At 50.5% G+C, this 23,933-nt stretch overlaps 4 protein-coding genes across 4 annotated transcripts; 3 read left to right on the forward strand and 1 right to left on the reverse strand.

The window, feature by feature from the left end:
• The first annotated feature begins 829 nt into the window (after nt 1–829).
• On the forward strand, nt 830–2,091 carry LOC131206975 (doublesex- and mab-3-related transcription factor dmd-4). Its single transcript, XM_058199582.1, has 4 exons — nt 830–1,093; nt 1,332–1,581; nt 1,653–1,864; nt 1,912–2,091. Exons 1-4 carry the CDS (start codon nt 830–832, stop codon nt 2,089–2,091), a joined length of 906 nt encoding a protein of 301 aa, XP_058055565.1.
• Nucleotides 2,092–3,525: 1,434 nt separating this feature from the next.
• LOC131209700 (zinc finger protein 501-like) lies at nt 3,526–5,320 on the reverse strand. Its single transcript, XM_058202822.1, has 3 exons — nt 5,218–5,320; nt 5,047–5,164; nt 3,526–4,970 (listed from the first exon to the last, which is right to left on the reverse strand). Exons 1-3 carry the CDS (start codon nt 5,256–5,258, stop codon nt 3,639–3,641), a joined length of 1,491 nt encoding a protein of 496 aa, XP_058058805.1. The 5' UTR covers nt 5,259–5,320; the 3' UTR covers nt 3,526–3,638.
• Nucleotides 5,321–6,792: 1,472 nt separating this feature from the next.
• On the forward strand, nt 6,793–20,213 carry LOC131206977 (uncharacterized). The gene is made up of 6 exons (XM_058199583.1): nt 6,793–6,838; nt 9,719–9,907; nt 10,468–10,979; nt 12,621–13,042; nt 13,146–14,920; nt 15,072–20,213. Exons 1-6 carry the CDS (start codon nt 6,793–6,795, stop codon nt 16,457–16,459), a joined length of 4,332 nt encoding a protein of 1,443 aa, XP_058055566.1. The 3' UTR covers nt 16,460–20,213.
• Nucleotides 20,214–22,467: 2,254 nt separating this feature from the next.
• Nucleotides 22,468–23,721, forward strand: LOC131206978 (uncharacterized). Its single transcript, XM_058199584.1, has 4 exons — nt 22,468–22,617; nt 22,886–23,324; nt 23,389–23,551; nt 23,628–23,721. The coding sequence occupies exons 1-4, from the start codon at nt 22,468–22,470 to the stop codon at nt 23,719–23,721; spliced, it is 846 nt and encodes a 281-aa protein (XP_058055567.1).
• Nucleotides 23,722–23,933: the final 212 nt, after the last annotated feature.

The following is a 23,933-nucleotide window of genomic DNA, read 5'->3' on the forward strand; positions in this document are numbered from 1 at the left end:
AATCTTTGCGATGAACTGCTTCGTGATAGATTTTTACGGCCGGCGGATTTTTCAAAGGCGCTCCTCGGCGATAAAGTCGCGCTTCCCTATCACCAGAACGCCTTATTGTATTAACAGTCGAAAACAATGCTCTTTCCTTCCAGATAAAATAAGGTTAAATGTTTGTGGCTGATTGTGCATTTTGCACCAGCTTGTTCGATGCTGGATTAGGTTTAGCTACTTCGTGATCAGGAACGATTTGTTCTGACCCGAAAAGATCGCATCCTCGATCGATCGACCGTCCATTAACGTCAACGGCTGTGTGTATCGTTTCGAGCTAGAATTTTTATCGGAAACAAACGAATTCTTGTCACTCGACCAAGATGTGTCTATTCCGTTGCCAGAATTGGTCCGTTTCAAGTGGAAAAAGAAGGCAGCACCATTTTTAGATCGAAGATCGAAGACTCAACTAAGCAAGGAGTACATAAAAGCAGCGCTGTATCCAATGTAATGTTCAATATGTAATTGAAGCTCTCAACGTGTCGTTATTTATTTCTCGACACAACGCGTGGTTTGTCGCTGCGTTATGTAGCAAAAGACCTACGAGGGCGGAGAGATGTGGATTCGTAGAAGATGCGCGAACTAAGATGAGCCGTGATCTGACTGCTCGGCAGATGTATCTACCGAGCAGCGATTTCAGTACCATTTCCGCTCGCTCCCGGAGCAGGTTGGATTTCGTCCGGCAATCTGGTTGTAGCAATCCGGCGCCAGGTGGTTGGCCAATGTTAAGGGTCTGTGACAAGTCGATTACCGTCGGAAGTTTCAATTTTTTAAAACGGAAATCGGCAACATGAGCAACGCAAATACCGCGGGAAGTAGTGGACGAAGCGCTTCAGGCAAGACTTCCGGTTCTGGTGTGACAGGAGTAGTGGCAGCGACGGCTGTGCTCAATAGTGCTGGTGGTCAGAATTTTCGAGTTCCTAAGTGCGCTCGTTGTCGCAACCATGGGGTTATTTCCGGTCTCCGGGGACACAAGAAACAGTGCACGTACCGGAACTGCCGCTGTGCCAAGTGCGAACTGATACTTTCGCGACAGAAGATAATGGCCGCACAGGTGAGTTACGTAACTGCTGAAGAAACTAAAAAAATCAGATGAAAAATTTATCGTAGATATAAAGCGATTTTAAGAAAAGTGCACCGTTCATGAGTAAGGATAAAAATGAGAATAATTGAGACAACGTTCTTCGTTTCTGTCCTTTAATTTTGTCCTTCCCGATTTTTGCTCAATCTCAATCCTCTAAATGATTTAAAAGGTACCAACTGTGCTAAAGTGCTAAATACATATCTTTAAGGTTGCCCTCAAAAGGCAACAAGCGGTCGAAGATGCTATAGCGCTACGGTTGGCCTCCACCGAGACAGGCACACCGCTGGAGGCACTTCCGCCGGGCAAAATATACGGAATGACCGTCACGGAACCCTGCCCCTCCCCGTCCCCCTCGTCCTCCACCGCTTCGGTGGATATCATTTCGTCGACATCGTCCGACGCTCCGACGGGAGGAGGATTTGAGGCAAGCGAAGATTTGAGACTAGGGCGACCGAAAGGTACGTAAAGGGCTGAAGGGCCACAAAAACCAATGCCACTTTCACCGGCCAGCAATCATCTTCCGCAGCAGAAACGGCGAATGTGACCGTGTCGCAAAACGCACTGGACATGCTGGCTCAGCTGTTTCCCCACCGAAAACGGTCCGTACTGGAGCTGATCCTGAAGCGATGCGATTCCGACCTGCTGAAGGCGATTGAGCAGTGCAGTCAAGCGCAAAGCACTTCCAGCGCCTTCAAGCCACCCGTTACGACCGCCGTTTCGACCGTCCCGAATCCTCCGTTGGTATGTAAATGGAGACGGTTTCGACTGAGCGAGGCAAATGGTTACAGGTTACATCGATTCCACCGCAGATTCAACCCAGCGGGGCCAGCGGATACTCGCCCTTCATTGCGTACCCGAAGTGGCTGCTGCCGATGTCCATTCCGGTGTCTTTCAGCCACATTGCGCCAAACCTGGCGCCTCGCTGCACTTTACCGAACTGTGTCATGTGTGTCCATCATCCAATGTAATGCATCTTTTTTAGGCTTGTTTCAATGTTATGTGCCACCTGCAGCAGGTAAAATAAAAAGTGACACCAAAGAATGCGACTTCGGGAAGGTATTTGCGTGCGTAACTTATTTTTCTTTCCATAATGTTGCTGTTCGTTTTACTATTGCATTGCGATGGATACGATCGACAGTAGAACCTTCGAATACCTTCGCAAACAAAATTTGATTTGATTGCCTGTGCGTTGTCCGGATAGAACACAATGCCTCTTGGCTGGTCGTTTCTGGTGTATCGCTAGCTTCAAACGGTCCAGCGATCTGAGTTTAGTGTTTGACCATACGGAAGCAACTTACAATAAATTATTACTTTCAAGTCCCACCAAATACACAGTAGAACCTTCCTGGGCGTTAATCCTGGTTTGACCACAGTTGAGCTGCTTCACCAAGCTATGACAACGTTCGTCTTCGCACAGTATTGTCGTATGTATCCCATTTCTCATCATTGATCGATTTCACTCCGTTTGGCCAATAAAATAATTTAGTCTGAAATAGAACCTTAACAACGAGCATAAACTTGAAATATTTTTACCATCTTCCGAGAAAATAACGATTTTTTTCTCCAACTTTTTTGCATTTGTGTGCGTAGCTTAATTTTATACCCACGATATCGCGCTATTCGTGTTGCTTCGCGCTTAACAAAATTGAGTGCGGAACGTGTTTGTGAATACTTTCGAAAGATCTCGCTGATTGATTTGATCCCATCGCTTACCCATGCACATACATTCATTTCGATAACCCAAATGGGAAAAAGCGGCTCCTTCTGGTAACGGGTTTTGGATTTGAAACGAGCGTGCAAGCGGCAGGGAAATAAAGATAAGAATTCTCTCTGCCGCCACCGAGCTAGTTAGTGCCCATGAGCTAGCGAGACGCGTACTGATTTGAATGCAAGGATAACAGTTGGACGGTTGACGGTGATCACATATCAAGATCGTTTGAAATGAGCTATGTGTTTACTTATTATTATTATTATTTGTTCTTATTCTCGGGCAGCAATGTGATGTCCGGCAAACTTGGCCGGTTTTCAAATACAACTTCTGTACAGGCCAATTGATGATTTAATCAATTAAATCGTTTTACCGGCCGTTTCTGCTGTTTTAGGCCGTCCGACGGACGGTAAAACGGACATAGTTGCTCCTTGGGTAAATAGGGAGACTAATGACTCCCAAGGAGGCAGGAGCTTTCGGATCGCTGCGTCAACAATGACATAACTGAGGTGATTCGCGCTAGGGTGCTAACGGCCAACACATGGAGGACACGAAAGCGAGCTGTATGCAATGTACGATGACGCATCGTGTAAGTCGCCGGGCTCCGGTGGGCTGATAACGGCAGAAGAGTCTTTTTTGCCCGTTGCTTTAAATACTTTCTATTTTATTCAAAACCCAGTTTCTGATGAAAATTAATTTTATTGGTCTGATCGTTGCAGATTGTGAACTTTTGCTAACTGCTGTCACCGAATTTATACATTTGAGTATTCAAAGATACAAAATTCAAACTTATTCTAACCCATGGCCTTATGGCCTTTCGCCGGCATGATACTGATGCTGTTGGCCCTTATTGTGAGTTTTCGAATGAGTTGCCAGAACGAATGCCGACCTGAACGCTTTTTCACAGCTTTTACACTGGTATGGCCTTTCGCCGGTGTGAATGCGTATGTGAATCTTTAGTTTAGATGGCTGTGCGAACCTTGATGAACAATGAGGACACTGATGATGTTGGTCCTTATTATGAAGTTTCGAGTGTGCTGCCAGAACGAATGCCGACCTGAACGCCTTTTCACAGCTTTTACACTGGTATGGCCTTTCGCCAGTGTGAGTGCGTATGTGAATCTTTAGACTAGATAACTGTGCGAACCTTGATGAACAATGGGGACACTGATACTGTTGGTCAGTATTGTGCATTTTCGAATGATTGGCCAGATTACTTGATGATCTGAACGCTTTGTCACATACTTTACAATGGTATGGCCTCTCGCCGGTATGAGTGCGGATATGTCTCATTAGGTTCCCCGACCTTGCAAACGTTGATGAACAATGGGGACACTGATGATGTTGGTCCTTATTGTGAATTTGTGAATGTTCTGCCAGAACGAATGCCGACCTGAACGCTTTTTCACAGCTTTTACACTGGTATGGCCTTTCGCCGGTGTGAGTGCGTATGTGGATCTTTAGACTAGATGACTTTGCGAACCTTGATGAACAATGGGGACACTGATACTGTTGGTCCTTATTGTGAATTTTCGAGTGTTCTGCCAAATTCCTTGATGAACTGAGCGCTTTGTCACAGACTCTACAAACATAAGGCTTTTCGCCAGTACGAGTGCAGATATGGTTCTTTAGGCTAGATGAGTGTGCGAACATTGATGAACAATGAGGACAGTGGTGCTTTCGTTTTTTGTGATGGCTTTTGCGGTTATCCTGTTTTAAAACATCATTCGTTGTTTGCAGCTGATGCTGCTCATGCTCGACCTCTTCGAACTCTGATTTAATTGCAATTGGATTTTCTTCTGCCTCGAATAAATCATCAGATATTTTGCCACAACATTCATATGTACTATTTGCTTGATGAACATCAAAACACTTCTGATTCAAGTGTAAATGCTTCGCTGTATCCGGTGAGGTAACTTCAGTTTTAATTGACAATTCTGTGCCAACCGTTTGTTCAGCAGAGTGGTCAAAATGGTTTTGACTGATTTCTGATACTTTCTTCGCTTTGTTCTGCTCTTCGATAAATTTATCGACCAAATCATTGTTTCGATTGCATCGCCAGCGAAACAGATCCATTTTTTTCAGACGCGATTCGCACATCGTACACAAATACGATTGAACTCCGGGAGACAATTCAATCTGTAAAAATAAGATTCTCATAGACCAGTTTTTCTTGTAGAACAAAGTGAGATGTCTGTTTGTACAATTTTACTACCTGAATACCGGTAAAATCGAAGATTTTTTGCACTTCATATTGCCTAGAATCGTCGTTCGCAAGAGCCTTCATAGCATCAGTGGGCGACGATAGGCACCATCGACACATTTTTGCGGTTCTGGAAAATAATTTGCTATTATACATTTTAATCCTTATGGAACACCGACTTACTCAACACCATCCCTTTTCTTAATCGATGCCGAAGACTTCATTTCGACTGCAATCGTTTATTCAAGCGCTTTTGTAAAAGAGTCCACTTTGCACTTGTTTATTATTGTTTCATTGGAATCTGCCTTTTGACAATCGGTAGATTTTTGACATCGCGTGCTTGTGAGAGAGCCGCCGCTGTGAGAGCCGCCGCTATGAGAGAGCCGCCGCTCTTTAAAACTAAAAATTTCAGTTACAGGGTGTATCAAGTTTGTTTGGATTTAAATAATGGTTTCGAAAATGATAAATCAACATTTACTACGAGGATGAACAATGTTTTTAATCAATCAAAAATACGTGTAAATGATAGTGTACGTTTTCACTTTGCGATGGCCCAGGCTTCCTTTTGTGCGTTCGTTTATTCGTTCCTTTTCTGATTTCTTTTCCTTGGCCAACACTTTTTTCTCGTTCGCCTTCTCCGACGCTCAATCTGCTAAATTCGGTCTTCCCGGTAAGCGAGTCCTTCTCCCTCCTGCTTTCTCATGTCTCCCATTCCGTTTAACACCCAGTCCTCAGCTATTGTTCAGTGCTTTTGTAAAAGCGCCCACTTTGCACTTGTTTATTAAACAAAGCTTGAATTCTGTCTTTTGACAATCGGTCGATTTGTGAGTCAGGTTTTGAATACGAGTCAGGTCTGAAAGTCGGGTTGGAGAATGTTAACTCTTTGAGTCGGATTTGACACATCACGCAGCCACTGACCACCACACCATTACTCGGAAACGCACCGTCTCTGTGTCGCTCTGTGTGTGCAAAAGTGGTGCAGGAGTCCGACGGAGCCCCCAAAGTTGAACATCGGATCGTGATGGGTAGCTAGTCAGAAGGAAGGAAAATCGGCTCGTGTCCGCTATTTAAGTGTTTATTTGAAACACCATTTTCATCATCTTACGCCAACGCGCGCGACGATTGATCCCCCGACCGACGACGTTTGGAGTGAACGGCAGACGGACGGTGGCCACCATCGCACCCCCTTGAAGCTCTGTGAAGTGTGAAGCGAACCAACAATAAAGGATCATCCGGTTTTTCTCACGTAATCCCCGCGCACCGTCACCCGCAGCAGCGGCGGACGCGACTTTCGGAGCAGTGGCTGGTTGACGCACACGCACGCACGCACCTTCGAGTGTCTAATTCCCTCGCCGGGGGAACGAACTGGGAAACGGAACGTGCCGAACGTCCCGAGCACATGAACGCGCCCGGTGCTAGCCGTTGATCGCGGAATCTGCTGCTACGCTACGCTTCCCGTGTGCCAGCCATTTGCCGTGTCGGGCCGTGTTCTGTGACCGCGACCGCCCGCCGTTGTTTGGGCTGTTTTCTTTCGCCTCCGCATCCAATCGGTTCCCGGGTTGCACCGCGGGGACAACAGTGCGAGGAGAGTGGAGCGACATTCGGCAACAACGTACGCAGCAGCTGCTCCCTCCCGTAGGGTAGAGCGAACGAGGTCCGGCCGCGGCGTCACGCAGCAGCAGCAGCCAGCAGATGCAGGACCGGCAGATTCTGAAAAGGCCCGGAGCCTACGACGGCCGATCCACTTCCGGAGGCGCCATGGTTGAGCGCATCGTCGAGGAGAATTGCTGCGACGTCAATTCCGGTGAGTATTGGAAACACCGGCACCACCACCACTACCAACATACGGCCGGGTGGACGGCACCGGAAAGAAAGGACACTGGCCGTGGCGGCGGCGAAACATGGTGCGATAAGCGGGCTTCGGTTGGTCGTGGAGCCGCATTTGCTGCAACGTTGAACGCATTTTTAGACTTGCGGTGGTGCTTTCGAGAGTGCTGAAAGGGGTCGTCACCCATACACAGCGCCATGGCGTGACGACGATGGGAAAGAAGACCAAGATCGACCGCACATCGACACAGGCACAGAGGGAGAGAGCGTGTAGAGCGAGAGAGGAGCTAGTCAGCGGGGAAAGAACATGTTTTTTGTTGGTCCAACTCCGCTCCGCTGTTCCGAGGGTGGCACAGCGGGGGGGGACAGTTCCTACGACTGATTTGTATTCGACTTTCGAACGACATTCTGGAATACATTTCCTCATTGTCCCGTCGGCCGTCTGCACCCGCCACCACCGACGCCCGAAGTAGCTTCCTCCGGGAGCGCTGGTTGGTCTTTCGCCCTGCCAAAGGGGGCCGGTTGGGGCCTGATTTACTACTTGTTGCCTGGTGGGGCACCCAACAAGGGCTTTGTTGTGGGGCCACCGTGACTGGCCACACCGGGGAGGACATTTTCGCTGCCATCCGGTGTCATCCGGTTGGCAGTTTGCGGCGTAACCACGCCGCCGCTGACAGGCCGGGCAGGCAGGACATTTGCCTTCTAGAAACGACCGATTAGGAGAATTGCGTTTCGGTGCGCACGTATGCACTTTTTTGTGGCCCTGTTTTTCTATCGCTCGCTCGGTCCCGTTTTCGCCGGTGCCCGTTTTGCTCGCTCCGTCTCGCTCGCTCTCATTCGGAAGAAGAGAAGACATAATACGCACACCACACGGCGGCAGCTGCCTTCTTCGCGGCGATGTGCCAAACCGCTGTAAGACACACGGAATCGTATGCGTGTGCGTTCTGTGTTGTCAATCGGCAGTTGGCTGCTCCGCCTGCTGCTGTAACTCACACTGGTGCAGCTGGCAACGAACTCACGTAGCTCGCTTTGGACGTACAGGAAAATGATGTATTGTGTTTTCTGTTCGTCCATCCTACCTTGTTATGGACCCAGCGACATCCACGATCGGACACCGTCGAAGCAAAAAGGGGTCCCCACGGACGGCTGCTGGTGCGATGTATTATGGTGTGATCATCGAGTGAGCGAGAGAATGGCCGCATAATTTGCGTTTACAAACACATGGTTCTCGTGGTTCGTTCGCACGCACACGTTCACCGAGAGTACCTTCCGGAGCGGCTCTGCTCTCTTGCGCGGCCGCGGCCGCGCCACTGTGTGTGCGTGTCGCTTGGCAGGTCGCGCTCGGAATGGAATTGGTTCGACGACGAATCGCCAAATTTAACACGCAATAGGCACGAACGCGATCATCGCTTCATGCGGTCAAAAACAAAAAAAAACAACAGCCCGAGTGCCGCGCGATACCCAACGGGTTTCGGGTGGATACTTGTTTTCTTTTATTTCTATTATTATTATTTGGTTCCTTCTGATTACACCTCGACGCCCATCTCTGTCTTGCTCTCGCACGCTTTGGGAATTTTACCAACGCTATATTTCGTGTCCCTTACGAATGTCATTCTTTTGCGTATCCGTTGGCCGCGCGCGTTCAGGGCAAAAGATGTGGCGTGTTTTCGGTACGCCCTTTTCTGGGGGTGTGTGGGGGGACCAACCGCGGCATCCCCGATCAACGGTAACAACAACACCACCCGATCCATTGACTGTCGGAATAATCAGTGACACACGGATGGATGAGTGGGGTGGAGGATGCGCAGCTCGTTGCGCCATGCCGCGCCGAACCGCTCCATTATCGTCATCAAAATAATAACAAAAATAATCACACTCTACTCTTTGCTGCCGCCGGTGCCGGCTCTCTGCGGCAGGGTTGTGCCCGCCGTCCGGTGTTTGGTTGTTTTTGTTGACGTCCGCGCGCGCCCGAGGACGAAATATGCATGACGATTATTCCGCTCCCATCGTGGGTGGTTGGCTCGCTACCGGCAGAGGGCAGCGGACAAAGGTGGCCCGGATGGCGGCGTCCCACAAAACAATCGTCCGTCACGGCCCGAGCACGTTGTTTTTTCGATATAAAAAGTAAAATATCGAAACACTCATCGCCGGGACCCGGGAGACGACTAGATGCGTACGATAAATGACGTCTCACTTGCCGGTGTGTGTCCGCCTACTAAGAGTTAATGCTTGTGGAAAATGACGTGCAGTATATTTGTAACACGTTGCTTTTTTTGTCGCTGGCAGAGCCGATGATGCATAAATAACCGGACCAAGATATATCTTCTTTGTTAATGGGCGAGCGGTAGCTACGGGCGAAACGAATGACTGCCACCGACCACCGCCGTGATTGCGCGTGGTTCTCAGGGGGCGACACAATAATCATCCAAATTTCCCCCGAACGGTCCGGTCAAGCACGTGGTTGTGGGTGCTTTTATTACACGGTATAAATTTAAGAATAATGTGACGCACGAGCCCCACCACTTAGTGGACACCCCCCAACCCGTGCTAAGAAGGTGTGTTGCCCAGGATGAGTGCTAAAAGGCTGCAAGTGAATCAGCACGCAGCCAATGTTGGGTTACTGAGAGTGGCCCGTTTAGACGTTAGCAGGTAGATGAAACGCCAATCGCCATTTTGAGCAGCATATTTGCACCGAGAATCGATTCGTAAAAATAGTGGCCGCCACAGAAAAGCAACATTCCGCGCAGTGCGGTGGCCGGAGGGGGGTAGCGCCACACGGCGGTGCCCGACCGACCGGTCAAAGTTTGTTTTTCTTTTGCTGCAAAACTAATTCATCTCTCTCTCTCTCTCGCTGTAGATGTGGCACGCAAAACCGAGTTCGCACGGTACAGCAGCGAGGAGGTGTCGGGCAATGAGTCTAACGAGGCCCGCCTGCTCTCGGAAGCCGAGCGGCAGGCCGACTTCAACCGGCACAAGGAGGAGATGAAGCGCAAGCGGCGCCGAAAGAAGCGTGCCAGCTCATCGATGCAGTCGTCATGTTTTCAAGGTAACATTGCACCGTCTAGTTTTCTTGCTCTTGTTCTAGGCTCCCTCTGCCCGCTTGGTAGCACCACCCAGAGCCTACTACACCCCGCCCTGGCCCTTCGCTCACTGTGAATGCTGATGCCGCGCAGCGCACCGCTCTAGTGGAATTGGTTGCTGGGAACCAGCTTCTCAGCTTCGATCGATTGTCCCTACGAGCGGCAGCGCTGGAGGAGTAGGCGCTGGAATACGCACGACAAAGTGGACTAATAACCGCCCTTAACTCCGCGCGCCGGGGCCTTGTGCCTCTCAGCGTGAGCTAATGATTGTTTGATCGTGCGTTCCACACGATCGCCGTCGACGATCACTGATGCGCGAAGCATCGCGGGGGGCGCTGGTGATGGGCACATCGGGTGAGCGAGAGGTGTTCAGGTGAAGTCTGGCCAGCGAAAGGGAGAAGGAAGAAGTGCAAAACAAGCACTAATCAGAGCGCGTGCCAGACGCCGCGGAGTGTCACTGAGCTCGCACTGACCATTGTCTCCCCGCACTGATCCCCCTGTGTATGCGTCTCTTTTTCCCCCGCAGAGCTGTACAAGCTGACTGGCGAGGTGCTGGGCGAGGGCGCGTACGCATCGGTGCAGACCTGCATCAATATCTACACCGAGCTCGAGTACGCGGTGAAGATCATCGACAAGATACCGGGGCACGCGCGTGCCCGCGTCTTCCGCGAGGTGGAAACGTTCCACCACTGCCAGGGGCATCCGAACATCTTGCAGCTGTTAGAATTTTTCGAGGATGAGGAAAAGTTTTATCTAGTGTTCGAGAAGATCAACGGCGGCCCGCTGCTGACGCGCATTCAGGAGAACGTCTGCTTCTCCGAGTACGATGCGGCCCAGATCATCAAGCAGATCGCGTCCGGGCTCGACTTTCTGCACAAGAAGGGCATCGCGCACCGTGACCTGAAGCCGGAGAACATCCTGTGCGTGGTGCCGGACAAGCTCTGTCCGATTAAGATCTGCGACTTCGATCTCGGCTCGGGCATTAAGTTCACCACCAACATCTCGTCGCCGACCGCCACGCCGCAGCTACTGACGCCGGTAAGTGGCTTCGGGGGGTGGCCCACACAAGAGGGTGGCTTGTTGTGTGTTGTTCTGCCATCGTCACGCTCGTTATCACGCGACAGCCAGCCTGCCAGCCTTTTTTCACTTTCTACTTTGCGAACGCGCTGCTATCGCTCGGTGCTCTCTGCTTATTGTCTTGTATGGTGCTGCACCGCCACCGATAACGCCGGGTGTGTGTTTGTGTGACTGAAGATTGTCTTCAGTTTTGTTTGTTGCTTCTATTTTCATTTTGTGGGTCAACATTCATATCTCTCAATCGTCGGCGGCGCTCTCGTGCGTCGTCCGGCGTGGCGCCTTTCAAGTGTGGTTCGGGCGCGCGACTCCACGAGTTCGCCAATGGCACGTTTTGTGCTTATTTTTATATTTGACCAGATTTGATATCTCGGGAACGCGGATATCGCAAAAAGGTTCGCGATAGATTGCACAGCAGCAGCACTCTGTAGCCGGGGGGAGCCTGTCCTTCCTATTGGCTTGCGCCTATTGGCTTCCTCATTGCCCAGTACACGATTTCACGATTGTGGTGTGTGTAGGGAGGGGCCACTGGAATATTCCCCAACGGGCGAGAGCGATAACATATCGGTCTCGCGAGTCCGATCGAGGTATTACTTTATGTATGTTGCCCGATAAGCGTGTCCGGCTAGTACTGCTCCACCGGGGTCTTACACACTTTATTGGTAGCCTGGCCGGAGACGGACCTTCGAGGCGCCCCTAATGTCACATGCGTGCATGGAACGAATGTTTGGCTGATGCTATAATAAACAGATACACGACGGAGATACTACCGTGAGAGGGGATGCGACAAAAGAGGCTGTGTCCTCCCGTCAGGGGACGATAGCCTGCCAACGGATTCGGTAAACAAATGACCGAGCGATCGTCGTCGTCAAAGAGTCTCTCCTCGTTGGCATGCTGGGTTCTCTCGAACTATTCGTGTGCTCAACGATCAACGACTAACCGATCATCGGCTGGCCGGTTGGTTGGGGGGCAGTCTTCGACAAATCAACAACCGCGGTCCGAGGTAGAAATAGAAAACGCCACAATGTACGGTGAGGTGGCCGTCGGGCGGGACGCTATTTGCTGCGCACTAGCGCACCCATCCCATGGCGACATAATATTGCTATTTGCATGTCGTGATTGTAAATATTAGAGTGGCAAAGGTTTTCGCGCTGTTTGCGGTTTTGAATTTCGTGTGGCCACTACTACTGGACCAGGTGAAAACATTCGACTCGCTTTTGCTTGCAGTTTTTTTTCTCGCGTTCTGTTGACTCGACCTCACGTCACCTTGCCGCGCGGGTTGATAAGAGAAGATAGGTTGGTCACTAACTGGCTGGCTGTTAATTATTTCATCATGCATTGGCCCAACACCAAGATAGGTGGTTTGCAGTTCTTTTGATTCCGTTTTGGTGGGGCGCGATAAGAGCGATTAGAATTCGACAGGGCGATAGTAAATAAATTATCAGCCCCGTGCCACCGGCACTAGTATCAACATCCTCCGATCGGATCGTGCATGTGGGCCGTGTTTACACACGAGAGAGAGAAAGAGAGAGAGAGAGAGAGATGATCAAGTTGGGGGTGCGATATGGGAGTCTCGGTATAACGTCATTTTTCTTGCCTTTGCAGGTCGGTAGTGCCGAGTTTATGGCACCGGAGGTAGTCGATCTGTTCGTCGGCGAATCGAACTACTACGACAAGCGGTGCGATCTGTGGTCGCTCGGGGTGATCGCTTACATTCTGCTGTGCGGGTACCCGCCGTTCTCCGGCAACTGCGAGCAGGACTGTGGCTGGAATCGGGGCGAAAACTGTCGCACCTGCCAGGAGCTGCTGTTCGAGTCGATCCAGGAGGGCCGATTCAGCTTCCCCGAGAGCGAGTGGATGGACGTGAGCGAGGAAGCGAAAGATCTGATCCGCGGGCTGCTGGTTAAGGAGGCACCGAAGCGCCTGAGCGCCACGGCGGTCCTGGAGCATCCGTGGATTCGCATCACCGACGTCGCGAAGCAGAAGCAGCGCAACCGGGTGCTGAAGACGCCGGGCGTAATCCGACGGTTAGTAGTCTGAGGGGAGGGTTTTTGTAGGGCGCAGAACTCGTTGCTCTAATGACCACCGTTTCTTGCTATTCTTTTCTGTTCTCACCCCTCGTGTGCACAGCAATCAATCAGCGTTGGAGTTGTCCCACTTTGCCGAATCGGCGATGGCGGTCAAGCGTGTCATCATGCAGCACTTTTCGATGCGCTACGACTACATGGCGAAGGAGCGCCCGAACATCTATCAACCGTCGTGTAACGGGCATCAGCTGCAGTCGGGCCAACAACCACCGATTGAGATCACAGGTGGAGCGCCAAACATCGGCAACACGGCTCAGCCGGTGACGTCGGTCGGTAACGGGCACGGAAACGATGTCGCCAGCGGTGGGCCGGTGATGCGACCGGCCGAATCTAACGGAGTCTATGATGAAAAATCCCTGCAGGCGATCGGTGAAGCGAGTGGCGGTGACGAGAGACGGTTGTCGTGGGACGATAGTCAGCAGGAGGAAGCGTTGGCTGAAGGAAGTGGTAATAGGGACTACCAAGGAGATGTGTCCATCGATCGGGCGGAGAACGTAGAGGCGCCAACCGATATGACTGCGGTGGTGGTGGAACAAGAGGAGGGCTGTGTGGCTGCGGCTGAGCAGCAGCAAGCTACCAGAGAGGAGCTTGGTTTGCCTCGCGAAAGTGACAACAGCGAGCAGCAGCAGCAGCAGGAACAGGAATCGATGCCGGTTGGTGATGCCACTACTGACAAAGGATTGCAAAATTCCGATTCACCGACGACGAAGACGAAGACTTTGATGAACAGAACGAGGACAACGACTAACAACGCGGACCCGGAAAGCGCTGGTGGTGAGGTCGTGACGGCTGCCGTGGAAGATGTGGTCAAGTGTCCCGACAGGTCGAAGGAAGCTAATCGTCCTTCGGCGGCGGTCGCTGCGGTGAAGCGTGATGCAGATGACGATGAACCGAAAATACCGCCCGAAACTAGCTGGCGGTATCGTGCTGCCGGGGCAGATCATCCTCAGGGCGGCGGGATTCGTAACAGCCAGTTCTATCACCGTCCCTCGTTGGCTCCTGTCGGGTTGGGCTATAAGGGTGGCCGCACTGGCCATTATCACTCGCACCCTCAGCATTATCATCACCATCAGCAGCAGCAACATCATCATCATCATGGTGGAAGCTACCACCACAACAATAATCATCACTATCGGCCACACTACGGAGGAGGAGCTGCTGGGGGCCATTACCACCATGGCGGCCACCATGTGCCGCGAGCCATCGTCGTTGGAACTAGCGGCGGCGGTGGAGGAGGCATACCCAGCGGCAACCCGGCTGCTGTTCGCTACAATCGTATTATGAGAAGCAATAATAGCGAGTCGTCCGAAAGTATTGATATTCGTGCGGTGCACCTGAAGCAGCGACAGCAGTCAATGCAGCAGCACCACTACGCACCTCGCGCCCATAACCACCATGGCCACCATCACCATCCGCAGCATCACCACTATCAGCTGCAAACGTCAGCTTCGCTTCCATCCTGGCGCACACCACAGGCGTTCCAGCGAAGCACCAGCCGCTACACCGCGGGCGGTGACGACGATACCGACAGCTATCGCTACAGCAATGGCGGCCCCCAGAACGGTAACGCTAATGGCGGTGTTGGTGGAAAACTTGGCGCCAGCAGCAACGGTAACAACCCAACTAACTTTAATCACCATCAGTACAATCGCGGAGGAACCAATAATGTTAAAAGTAAGCACTACGAGCAGCAGCATCATTATGGAGGCAGTGGCAGCAACCTAAACAACAACCACAGCCACCAGTTCTATCAAAGCAACGGCGGTGGCGGGGCTGCCGTCGTCATCACCGGAATGGCGGCTGGTGGCCACTACGGAGGTAATGCTTACTGATGGCGTTAAACGCCTTTCTTTCTTCCTCGAAGACTTCCTCGAAACCTTTTCCTAGCACCTTCTCAAGTTTATTTCATATCACTTGGGGCCGATCACAGTGTGATCCTAATTTTTTTGTTAATTTATTTTCCCAACAGATTACAATAGTCAGCAGCAGCAGTATGGTTACTACGGCGGTGGTTCCCAGCGGCAGCACAGTCCGTTGCCATATCGTGCGTTGATGATGCCGGCAGCCGCCGGCGGTCAGCAGCAAAAGCCACAGCACCACCACCTGAACCATTATCGTTATCCACCATCCGCCGGTAGTGGAATGCAACGTCTGTCGAAGGCTGTCCCCGCAGCTGGTGCGGCCACTACAACTACGGCTGATGGAGCGTCCGGAGAGGATGGCTACGCCTGGCGTCCTAGTAGCGATATTGGTGGTGGTGGCCATTCGAAGCAACAACCAGCAACGGCGCTAATCGTCATCGGCGGTTCGGCGTTATCGTCGCCATGGCAACAGCAGCAAGCGCAGAGTAGGAGTAATGTGAACTGTGATCCAACTACAAATACTATGAATAGATATAAGCTTTATCATTCGAACTCGACCACGATCGTGAGTGCGCTGAACCGGGAAACGCGCAACAACGGCTATCAATCGATGATGATAGGTGGCTTCGATCAGTTAAACTTAGACGACGGCGGTGGTGGTGGGGATGGCGATGGCGATGCCTGCTTTGGTGGTTACCATCGCGAGCAGCAGCGCCCAAGGCAGACGCAATGCGGCGGAACCGCCGGTGCGAGCCCGGACGACGACGAAGAGTACCCGGTAGAAGCGGTGGTCCGCCAGCAGCAGGAGCAGCAGCGGAAAGCACTGCAACGACAGATGCAGTTGCAGCCACGCCAGCAGACGGAATCGATAGACAGCATCGACGAGGGTGTGTACAGCAGCAGCACCAGCAGCAGCAGCAGCAGCCACAACAGTTGCGGTGTAGGTGCGGAATCCGGTCCCGCGGGAACAACCGGTGGTGGTGGTGGTACTGGTCCAATGCAGCTGCTTCCGGTCGGGTTGTCGCCACCGAATGAAAGCATGCTGATGCAGCGTCGGCTGTCGCTCAAATCGCAACGCAGCATTAGTGATCCGACCGGAGCGGCGGCACCATCATCGGCACCGCCCCCGTCGAGTCCGATTAAGGTGCAGGCGCATCCGTTGGCCAAAAAGGCTCAGCAGCAGGCGGAGGAGGAGGAGCACCACCTCAATAATAATGCCGACGAAGGCGTCAACCTATCGTCGCCCGATCAGCACAACGACGACGACGAGGACGACGAAGACGATCGCCACCACCACCACCATTATTATGATCACTACCCTCAATATCATCCCCAGCGCGTCTTTCCATCACCATCCGCTGGCGGACAACGGAATGGAGTAACGGCTAGCTACGGCTACCGTCATCCCTACCATCAGCAGCAGCAGCCACGGCAGGATCATCGTGCAGCATCATCGCAACAAAGTGCAGTTCCCGTCACAACGCAAAGTGGTTAACGTGTGTGGCATCCGATCCTCTACACCCGATCCCTACACTCGCTGCGATCGCCCATTTTTTCTCGATTGTTGCTCCTGTGAAGCAACCGAGCGCGCAGGGTGTTGTGTGGGGAATCTTTTGGCCGATATGGCCGATTTTCGATGGGATTTTTGTTGTTGCTCCGGCCAGCTTGGGCGGTCCAGCTTGTTGTTGCGCTGCTGTTGCGTAAGTTTGTGGAAATTTTTCGCGCAACATATTGAAGATGGACGAAAGCGAGAGCCCTCTCGCTCTCGTCTCGGTACCTTGGGTTATGTTGGCGCGCAAGGAGCAGCCAAATTGGAAGAAAATTGTTTACAAAAAGAGATGTTGTTTATTTTTCTTTTCTTTTTTTACATTGTGCGTGTATTACGGAGCCGCCTAGAATGGCAGCACGCGCACCGCGTCGTGTGTGTCGGGCCGTCGGTCCCATTGGTTGCTTTTTTCTAATGGGCCAACGGCGTATAATGATGTGTGGGGAGCTAAAAATTGGCTGCGAACGGAAACAGGCGCAGGAAAAACGTGGCAGATGAATTGTACATTATGCGCTCCAAGAACCCAGAGCAGATTGAGATGAAGCGTGTGCGTCGCGTATGCGTCGCGTATGCTGCGTGTTAGCATTATTATTGGAAACATGTTGTTATATGGAATAGTGAAAGTGAAATGTGAAGAGAAATATATGGAGTACTTTTTCTGTTTCGGGCCCGCAGCCTGCGCCTCTCCGATCGTGCGAAATTGGCAAACAGAACTCACAGAACACACAGATCCACAATCCGAGATCGATGCGATCTCCCCAGCGCGATCAGACAGGCGAATTGGACAGGATTGGAGACTCCGGCCTGGGAGAAGTCACTTTACTCGATCGAGAAGGAGAGAGGGAGAGTACAAAGCACAATCGTTCTACTGATCGACGACCTCTGTCGAAGATGATCCGCCGAGCGGGAATATGCCTCCAGTTCCGTCGGTGGTGGTGCAGAGGAACGGGCGCCCGCGCAGTCAATTAGATAGAGAGAGGGCCAAGAAGTAAAAATTGGGAAACGATGCAGCGAAGAATGCGAAGTGTGCCGGTTGTGGCCCCACAACACCCTCTCAGTACCGGCACACAGCACAGCACCACCAGAAATACAACCATACCTCTTTATTATACATCATCCTAAAGTAAAGGGCACGGCGCGCAGCCCCCGCCACGTGAAAGGGAAGGAACGGTGGGAAAGCCGAAAACCGAAGCACAGAACCTACACTTCCCCGGGTCTTAGCGGGGGCCCCAACACCGGGGAAGTCAAATTGTTCGCATTTATCTTGCCAACACTGTAAAAGCACCTGAACGCGGTAATTGGCAGAATCTAAAGAGCGCGCGCGCGCGCGAGAGAGAGGGTTTTCGGTTCCTTAGTTTTGCTGGAAAGATGAGAGATTAAGGTCCAAAAAGGCCCGGCTCGCCAGGAGAAGAAGAGTGTATGTTGTTGAATTTGACGAACGTGCGCGCGTGTTTGTTTTCGGATATTTTCGAAGATGAAACCACAAATCATCGTTTTTGTTGCTAGGGATTAAGAACATGTTATATTGCGCACAGACACGCGCACACGGCGGGGGTCACTTCAACAACAGCTAGGCGCGCGCCACGGGGTGGTGCCCCCCTAGGACTCAAGTGCACTAGGCACAGAGCACCAAGAAGAACCGAGTCCACACCGGACGCAAAGATAGAAGTCCTGAGTGAGGTTATTGTGGCAACAGTGCCCTAGAGTAGTAGCTCGGGTGTGGGACTGCAAGAGAATTGCAAACCCAACTACAAAACTACGCACGCCATCATTAGGCGTATCCTCCCCACAAGGATTTGCTCTTCCCACGAGGAGGCCACACAGGTCTCTAGCTAAAGAGAGCCGTTAAACGCGTTCTAATCTTGAATACGTGACCCTTTTTTTTTAATAGTCCCAGTGCTCTCGTCCTTTTAGTTTTCATCACTCTATTAGCACCGACTTAATCCATCTAAAAACGGCTCTCCTTCCTTGTAGGTTGCACCAATTTTAAGTGTTTTCGAAGCATTTGAACTTTGCCGGCCACCGGGGGGATCAGATTGGCTTGTGGGAGGATTTGGAGAGAGAGAGAGAGGTAGAACGTTAATCCTGAACTTAGCATATTTCTCGGTGCATCTTAGAGGACCCGAAATTTTGTAGGTACTAAGGAAAATAACACATTATTGGACTTACTCACTCACAAAACTCTGGCAAACCCGGTTTCCGGCTAAACACATATACTATCACTGTCAATGGTTTCTTTGGACAGTTGTGAAACACTGTCACAAGTGCTACTATCGTTAATTTTACGAATTCACTTTAATATGTGTACCTCTGTTTCTTGTGTTTGTTTTTCGATCCCATCATGAAACGTGGCGTCAAAGGCCTAACTATAAGAGACAGACGAGAAATGGAAGAAATCGTAAACGGTTTGAGAATCGAGAGAGATCCCGCAATTGATCGTCGGATGTGACAAGCAATACCGACGACGACCGAACCCTTAACTCAAAACGATCGTTTTGCGAATGCCATGCGAACGGTCTCTCGCAGGGTTTTCTTTCGATGGGCTCCAGTTCGTGTTACGTTTTCCGTGTTCAAAACGGAAGCGCGCACGTGCTCTACTACAAGATATGCGTATGGGGGAAGGCAACACAAAAGACTGTTACAACAAAAAGAAGAAAATCCTGCATAAACACACACTCTACCACATTAAGCAAGCAACTACAAACAATTTTCATTTTTGGTCGTCTGCTGGGGACAAAGGAGAATCGTATTAGAAGATCGTATTACCCCAGCACTTTGGCAAACTATGGTCCCTTCTGTCGAACAGTAATGCCCGGCTAGTCACCCTAACTTCTTGGCTAGCCGAGTTACGGCCCAGTAAGCGCACGCGAAAGCGGCCGAACGGGCAGCACAATAGAACTCAATCTCTCCTAGAAAAAAGAAGCGCAGCTCTATTTGGATGAAACAAGCGCGCGGAACACTAATCGAGAAACAATTGGAACAACGAATCATACTGTTGAATGTGCAGGAAAACATTGAAGCTGTTGCAGAGAAGGGAGCTAGTTGTCCGTCGTGTGCTTCTAAAGCGCAGCGAGAACTAACGAGTGAGACGGAGGAGAGAAGTAGAGCAAACGGGAACACGCCGTCTTGGTTTGCCTGTGACTGACTGGTACGCACCTTAAAAGCAAACCCGCACACATACATACAACAAAGGGTGTTGCGTAAGTGCAACCAATAAGAACAATAAAGATACAAAACAGAACGAAGGAAGGCCAAACATTGTTGAATAAAAACAAGTAAAAAAAGAGTTAAAAAACAGCAAAAGGTACAATACACACCACAAGTTACTGGAAACTGGAAGTGAGGCCCGAGATGCACACACCCGCAAACCTGTGGAAGGAAGGCAGAACAGGAAGCGCAGCGGGTAGCGGGCATTTTCGCGGGCTTTACACACTGTATTACCCTCCAAAAGTAAATGATACTAAACGACGGTGTGTTGTAGTGGAAACTAAAAACATCCAAATCAATCAAGAGTGTGTAGCAAAAGAAGGAGAAAACAAGAACCACGCTAAGAAACACAGAAAGGAATACAAATATATATACATATATTTTTATGAATTATAACACATAACAAACACTAAACATAAACAACAAACCAAGCGAAAAGAAAAAAAAAACACAAAAAAAGGTAAACGTGATCAATCTACATAAACACACACACACATACACAGAAAAAAAACAAGAAACAAAGAAACAAACAAGCAAAAAAGCACTATTTACTTATGCTACTAAAGAAGTGATGGAAAAAGGAATAAATTAGAAAGAGAAAAATGGAAAGCCAACCAACAACACAATACTATCGTATTGCGCGCGTTGGCTGCAAGTGAGGGGAGAGAAAGAGAGAGAGAGAAAAATAATCACTTGTATAAGGATAGTGGAGACCTTACAGTAGGAAGACAGAGGTTGTTGTGGATGTGGCAAAATGAGTTACAATTTGTTTTACGTTCCCAGAACACAACCTCTCTTGTTGCCATAAAAGAAAAAAACATAGCAGCTTCCATCCGAGTTGGCGGGTGGGAGACAGACCGAGAAAGAGACGAAGAGAGGGAAAGAGAGAAAGAAAGAAACCTGTCCCCTTTCCATATTAAGAAGAAGAAACTGTTTTTTATGCATATTTGAACTGACGGCGCACGAATGTTGAAACGAAACGTGCGAGTCTCGAGCTGAGGCGAAAGCCAACCTCGTCCTGCGTTGTGCCGTCGTCGTACTCGTCCTCGTATTCCTTTACCTGATCTTCTTCGCGAAGAAATTGCATAATTTCGTTCATATTTGAAGCGTCCGTTTTCGAGCAAAGTTATGTGAAGCACCCCCCGAAGCGAGAGCGAGAGGTAGAGAGAACCGGGGTAACCGGAACTGATGAAGAAGATCCACACACCGGCCACAAAACACAAATTACAAACGCGAAACGAACGAATAAATTCCATTTACACGGAATATGCGAGAGATATGTGTGGTGAGGGAGCAAAACTCTGTCCGACTGAGAAGGAGCACGCGCGCTTGTGTGTGCAGCAAGCAAACAAACAGAAGAAAAACTGTGGAAAAGCAGAAACATAAAAAGAAGAAACCAAAACGAAACGAAAATAAGAAGTCTTACTTATTCTCTGTTGACAGTAAGTGCTGAAATAAACATTTTGTATATTTTTCTTATGGAAAGCAAATTCTCGACAGTTCGTGCTACGGTGTTTTACTCTACTCCATGTTGTAGTCTCACTTGTTGACCGGTGTCACTGTGGCTACCCGTTCTGAGTTCGTGTAGCTCATGTTCCTTGAAGTGCGTCTGCACTCAAAGGATTTCAATCTTTTTTCAATCTTTCGTTGTAGGAAGTCAGGAAGTCAGAGCACGATCGTTGAGAGGACTTTGCCATCACTTTGCAACGCTTTATCTAATTCCAGACGACCCGAACTGCCCATGGTCCGAACGGATGTTATCTTGGCGCGTGCCGCTTTCCGCCTAAGCACTGCTACGTGGCCAACCGTCAGAAGTGACTTTCGATTTTTGCCTCACTTCGAAAACCTGAGACCAACCACGACATACTTACATCTGTCCGTTCCGAATGCTTCCCGCGATGGTCGTCGTCGGGTTGAGTTCCGCTTTGGGGACACATTAGTTGCAAAGAAACCCACGTGCACGTGTGTGCACAAATTGCACTTTTACGTGGGACACGATCATGTTTGGGCCCGACTGGGCTACCGGACTTGCACGGACTTGGGTCCGTCTCCACATTCTACGGTTGCGGACGAGTGAAAACATTAGACGCTGGTCGGCGGCACGTGCTTCGCATTGCGTATCGGATGCGCGCACTTTTCAGGCCATCGAACCGCCACCGGAATGTTGGCCGAACTTACGCATGCCGAGCATGCGTGACACTTGCGGTTGCTCCAAAAAAAACTCCCCCCCCCACCCGTTGGCATGTTCCGGGTTCGGATTTGAATGAAAGAGAAGTTTCTCTTTCTTCGAGCGTTGAATTGAGCTGCACCAAATTGACACACGTGTCACATGTCGATATGCAAATGATGGTGGCGCCCGGACACGCACACGAACGCTCGTGTCACAATTTATGAACGGTGATTGTTGATCTATTGTGCTAGCCCCCTCCAATCGGTGGCGGGTGCAATATTTCTAAAAACTCTACTCTCTTTCCAGTCCAGTCCCCTGGAGGGGTCGATGGGCAACAATGGCCACGGGATCTGCTCAGCCAGGCAGGAAGCACGCACATCGAGTGGTGTGAGTCGGAGGACTTCTGGCTGGAGTGACTGAAGGCAGGTGAGTCGACTGAAATTTAGCAACCATTCGCGAACCGGCAACCGTCAGTCAACGCGGTGATTCGGTGCCGAACGGACTGTTCCAGCTCGAGGCTACGAGGGACTTTGGCGGTGCCCGTTGGTCAGTCAGTTGCGAATATCGAACGAACGAAACAATGGTCAAAATTGTGCTGTGTGCTGTGCTGTGGCTCGTTGCGTCGACGACCACCGGTGCCACGGAGGGCGAAGCGAAAGGTGCCAAGGATTCGTATCTTGCGGCGTTGAAGAACTCGCACGCCATTAACGTCGTGACGTATAAAGGTAATGCTGGTGGCAAAAAATGGGATGTGACCGATCAGCTTGTTGTGTTTCCGTTTATTTAGCAATTAATTTAAATAAGTATAAAGACAAACTCACGGGAGTGAAGTGCTTCAAAACGGCAAGCCGGAGCTACCCAAGCGGAAACAAATTGGGGTTATGATCGATGTCCATCAAAACATGGATTCGAGATCAAGTAATTTGATCGATAGCGTGGAACGGTTTTTTCAGAAAATTTATGAATCGTTTTTGAATTTCCGGTTCTTAGCGCCAGAGCCAGTGCGGATATCCCGTGGGGACTACAATGTGCAACCTTCCCATTCCTACGACTACAGTCTCACCTCGGGCGGATATGGTCCACCGCCCTCCACCGGCAACGAGCTGTACCTGCCGGCCCATAAAGAGTACGGGCCACCGCCGAAGCCCGTCTATGGGCCACCGAAACCAATTTATGGACCACCACCGCCACCGGCGGGTCCCGTTAACCACGGGATGCCGTACTTTAGCCCGGAGACCTGGCTGCTTAGCAAGCTGAAGTTTAAGTTTAATCTGTTCACCTTCGCCAAGATCCTGCTGAAGCTGGTGATCTTCAAGAAGATCATCAAGTTTATTGCGCTCCTGTGTCTGCTGTTCTTCATTCCCACACTGAAACCATCCAGCAGTCACGGTGATGACAGCAGCGAAGAGGAACGTCGTCGATCGTACGACGCGAAATGTACGCGTAATTCCTCAGCCTGGCAGATCGGGTCGAAATTGATGACTTCTGTTTCTTCCACCAGTTGATTACGAACGACGGCTTGACGATATGACGCAGTTCGCTCGGACCGCTTTGGACGCGTTCTCTGTCGACGGTGGCCTGGAGGGGTGCGTGGACGACAATTTTCTGATGTGTCGCCTGAAGCGAATGTTCAACGTGATCGATGAGGCTTATCCGGTGTCCAGGTGAGCAGGCAACCCGACTTTCCGACCCTGTTTCCGGCCACGGATTGTTTATGTTTCGTTTGTCGTCCTAAACTAGAATGTACAGCATTTATGGTGCTGATGAAGATCGATCCGAGGAGCCGAAGAACGGCGAGCATGATCCGAACGTTGGGCAAGAAGAGCAAAATTGATCGTGAAAAACGACCAAACAGACCGTGATTGAGTCGAAGGGAACTGTAATTTATTTGATTTGAAATGCGACGAACCGTTGCATCCCAAGTGTTTGAACGTAGCGTCTTGCGTAGGTAGATGTTGTACAATAAAGTATTTATTTATCAAAATCGTGCCTTGCGCATCCAATTCGTTAAGTACCATGCGTCTCCATTGGAAAAGCTCGTTTGCG

This window comes from Anopheles bellator, chromosome 2, assembly GCF_943735745.2.
Source record: "Anopheles bellator chromosome 2, idAnoBellAS_SP24_06.2, whole genome shotgun sequence".
In the NCBI taxonomy this organism is placed as follows: Eukaryota; Metazoa; Arthropoda; class Insecta; order Diptera; family Culicidae; genus Anopheles; species Anopheles bellator.

Bases quoted from the DNA above. Each gene is read 5' to 3' on its own strand.
- LOC131206977 (XM_058199583.1), top strand. From the start codon at position 6,793: ATGGTTGAGCGCATCGTCGAGGAGAATTGCTGCGACGTCAATTCCG. The intron at 6,839-9,718 runs GTGAGTATTGGA...CTCTCGCTGTAG, and splicing joins TTGCTGCGACGTCAATTCCG to ATGTGGCACGCAAAACCGAG. The intron at 14,921-15,071 runs GTAATGCTTACT...TTTTCCCAACAG, and splicing joins GGCTGGTGGCCACTACGGAG to ATTACAATAGTCAGCAGCAG.
- LOC131209700 (XM_058202822.1), bottom strand. From the start codon at position 5,258: ATGAAGTCTTCGGCATCGATTAAGAAAAGGGATGGTGTTGA. The intron at 5,165-5,217 runs GTAAGTCGGTGT...ATTATTTTCCAG, and splicing joins AAGAAAAGGGATGGTGTTGA to AACCGCAAAAATGTGTCGAT. The intron at 4,971-5,046 runs GTAGTAAAATTG...TTATTTTTACAG, and splicing joins TCGATTTTACCGGTATTCAG to ATTGAATTGTCTCCCGGAGT.
- LOC131206978 (XM_058199584.1), top strand. From the start codon at position 22,468: ATGGTCAAAATTGTGCTGTGTGCTGTGCTGTGGCTCGTTGCGTCGACG. The intron at 22,618-22,885 runs GCTGGTGGCAAA...TTAGCGCCAGAG, and splicing joins TCGTGACGTATAAAGGTAAT to CCAGTGCGGATATCCCGTGG. The intron at 23,325-23,388 runs GTACGCGTAATT...TTCTTCCACCAG, and splicing joins TCGATCGTACGACGCGAAAT to TTGATTACGAACGACGGCTT.
- LOC131206975 (XM_058199582.1), top strand. From the start codon at position 830: ATGAGCAACGCAAATACCGCGGGAAGTAGTGGACGAAGCGCTTCAGGC. The intron at 1,094-1,331 runs GTGAGTTACGTA...CATATCTTTAAG, and splicing joins AGAAGATAATGGCCGCACAG to GTTGCCCTCAAAAGGCAACA. The intron at 1,865-1,911 runs GTATGTAAATGG...AAATGGTTACAG, and splicing joins CCGTCCCGAATCCTCCGTTG to GTTACATCGATTCCACCGCA.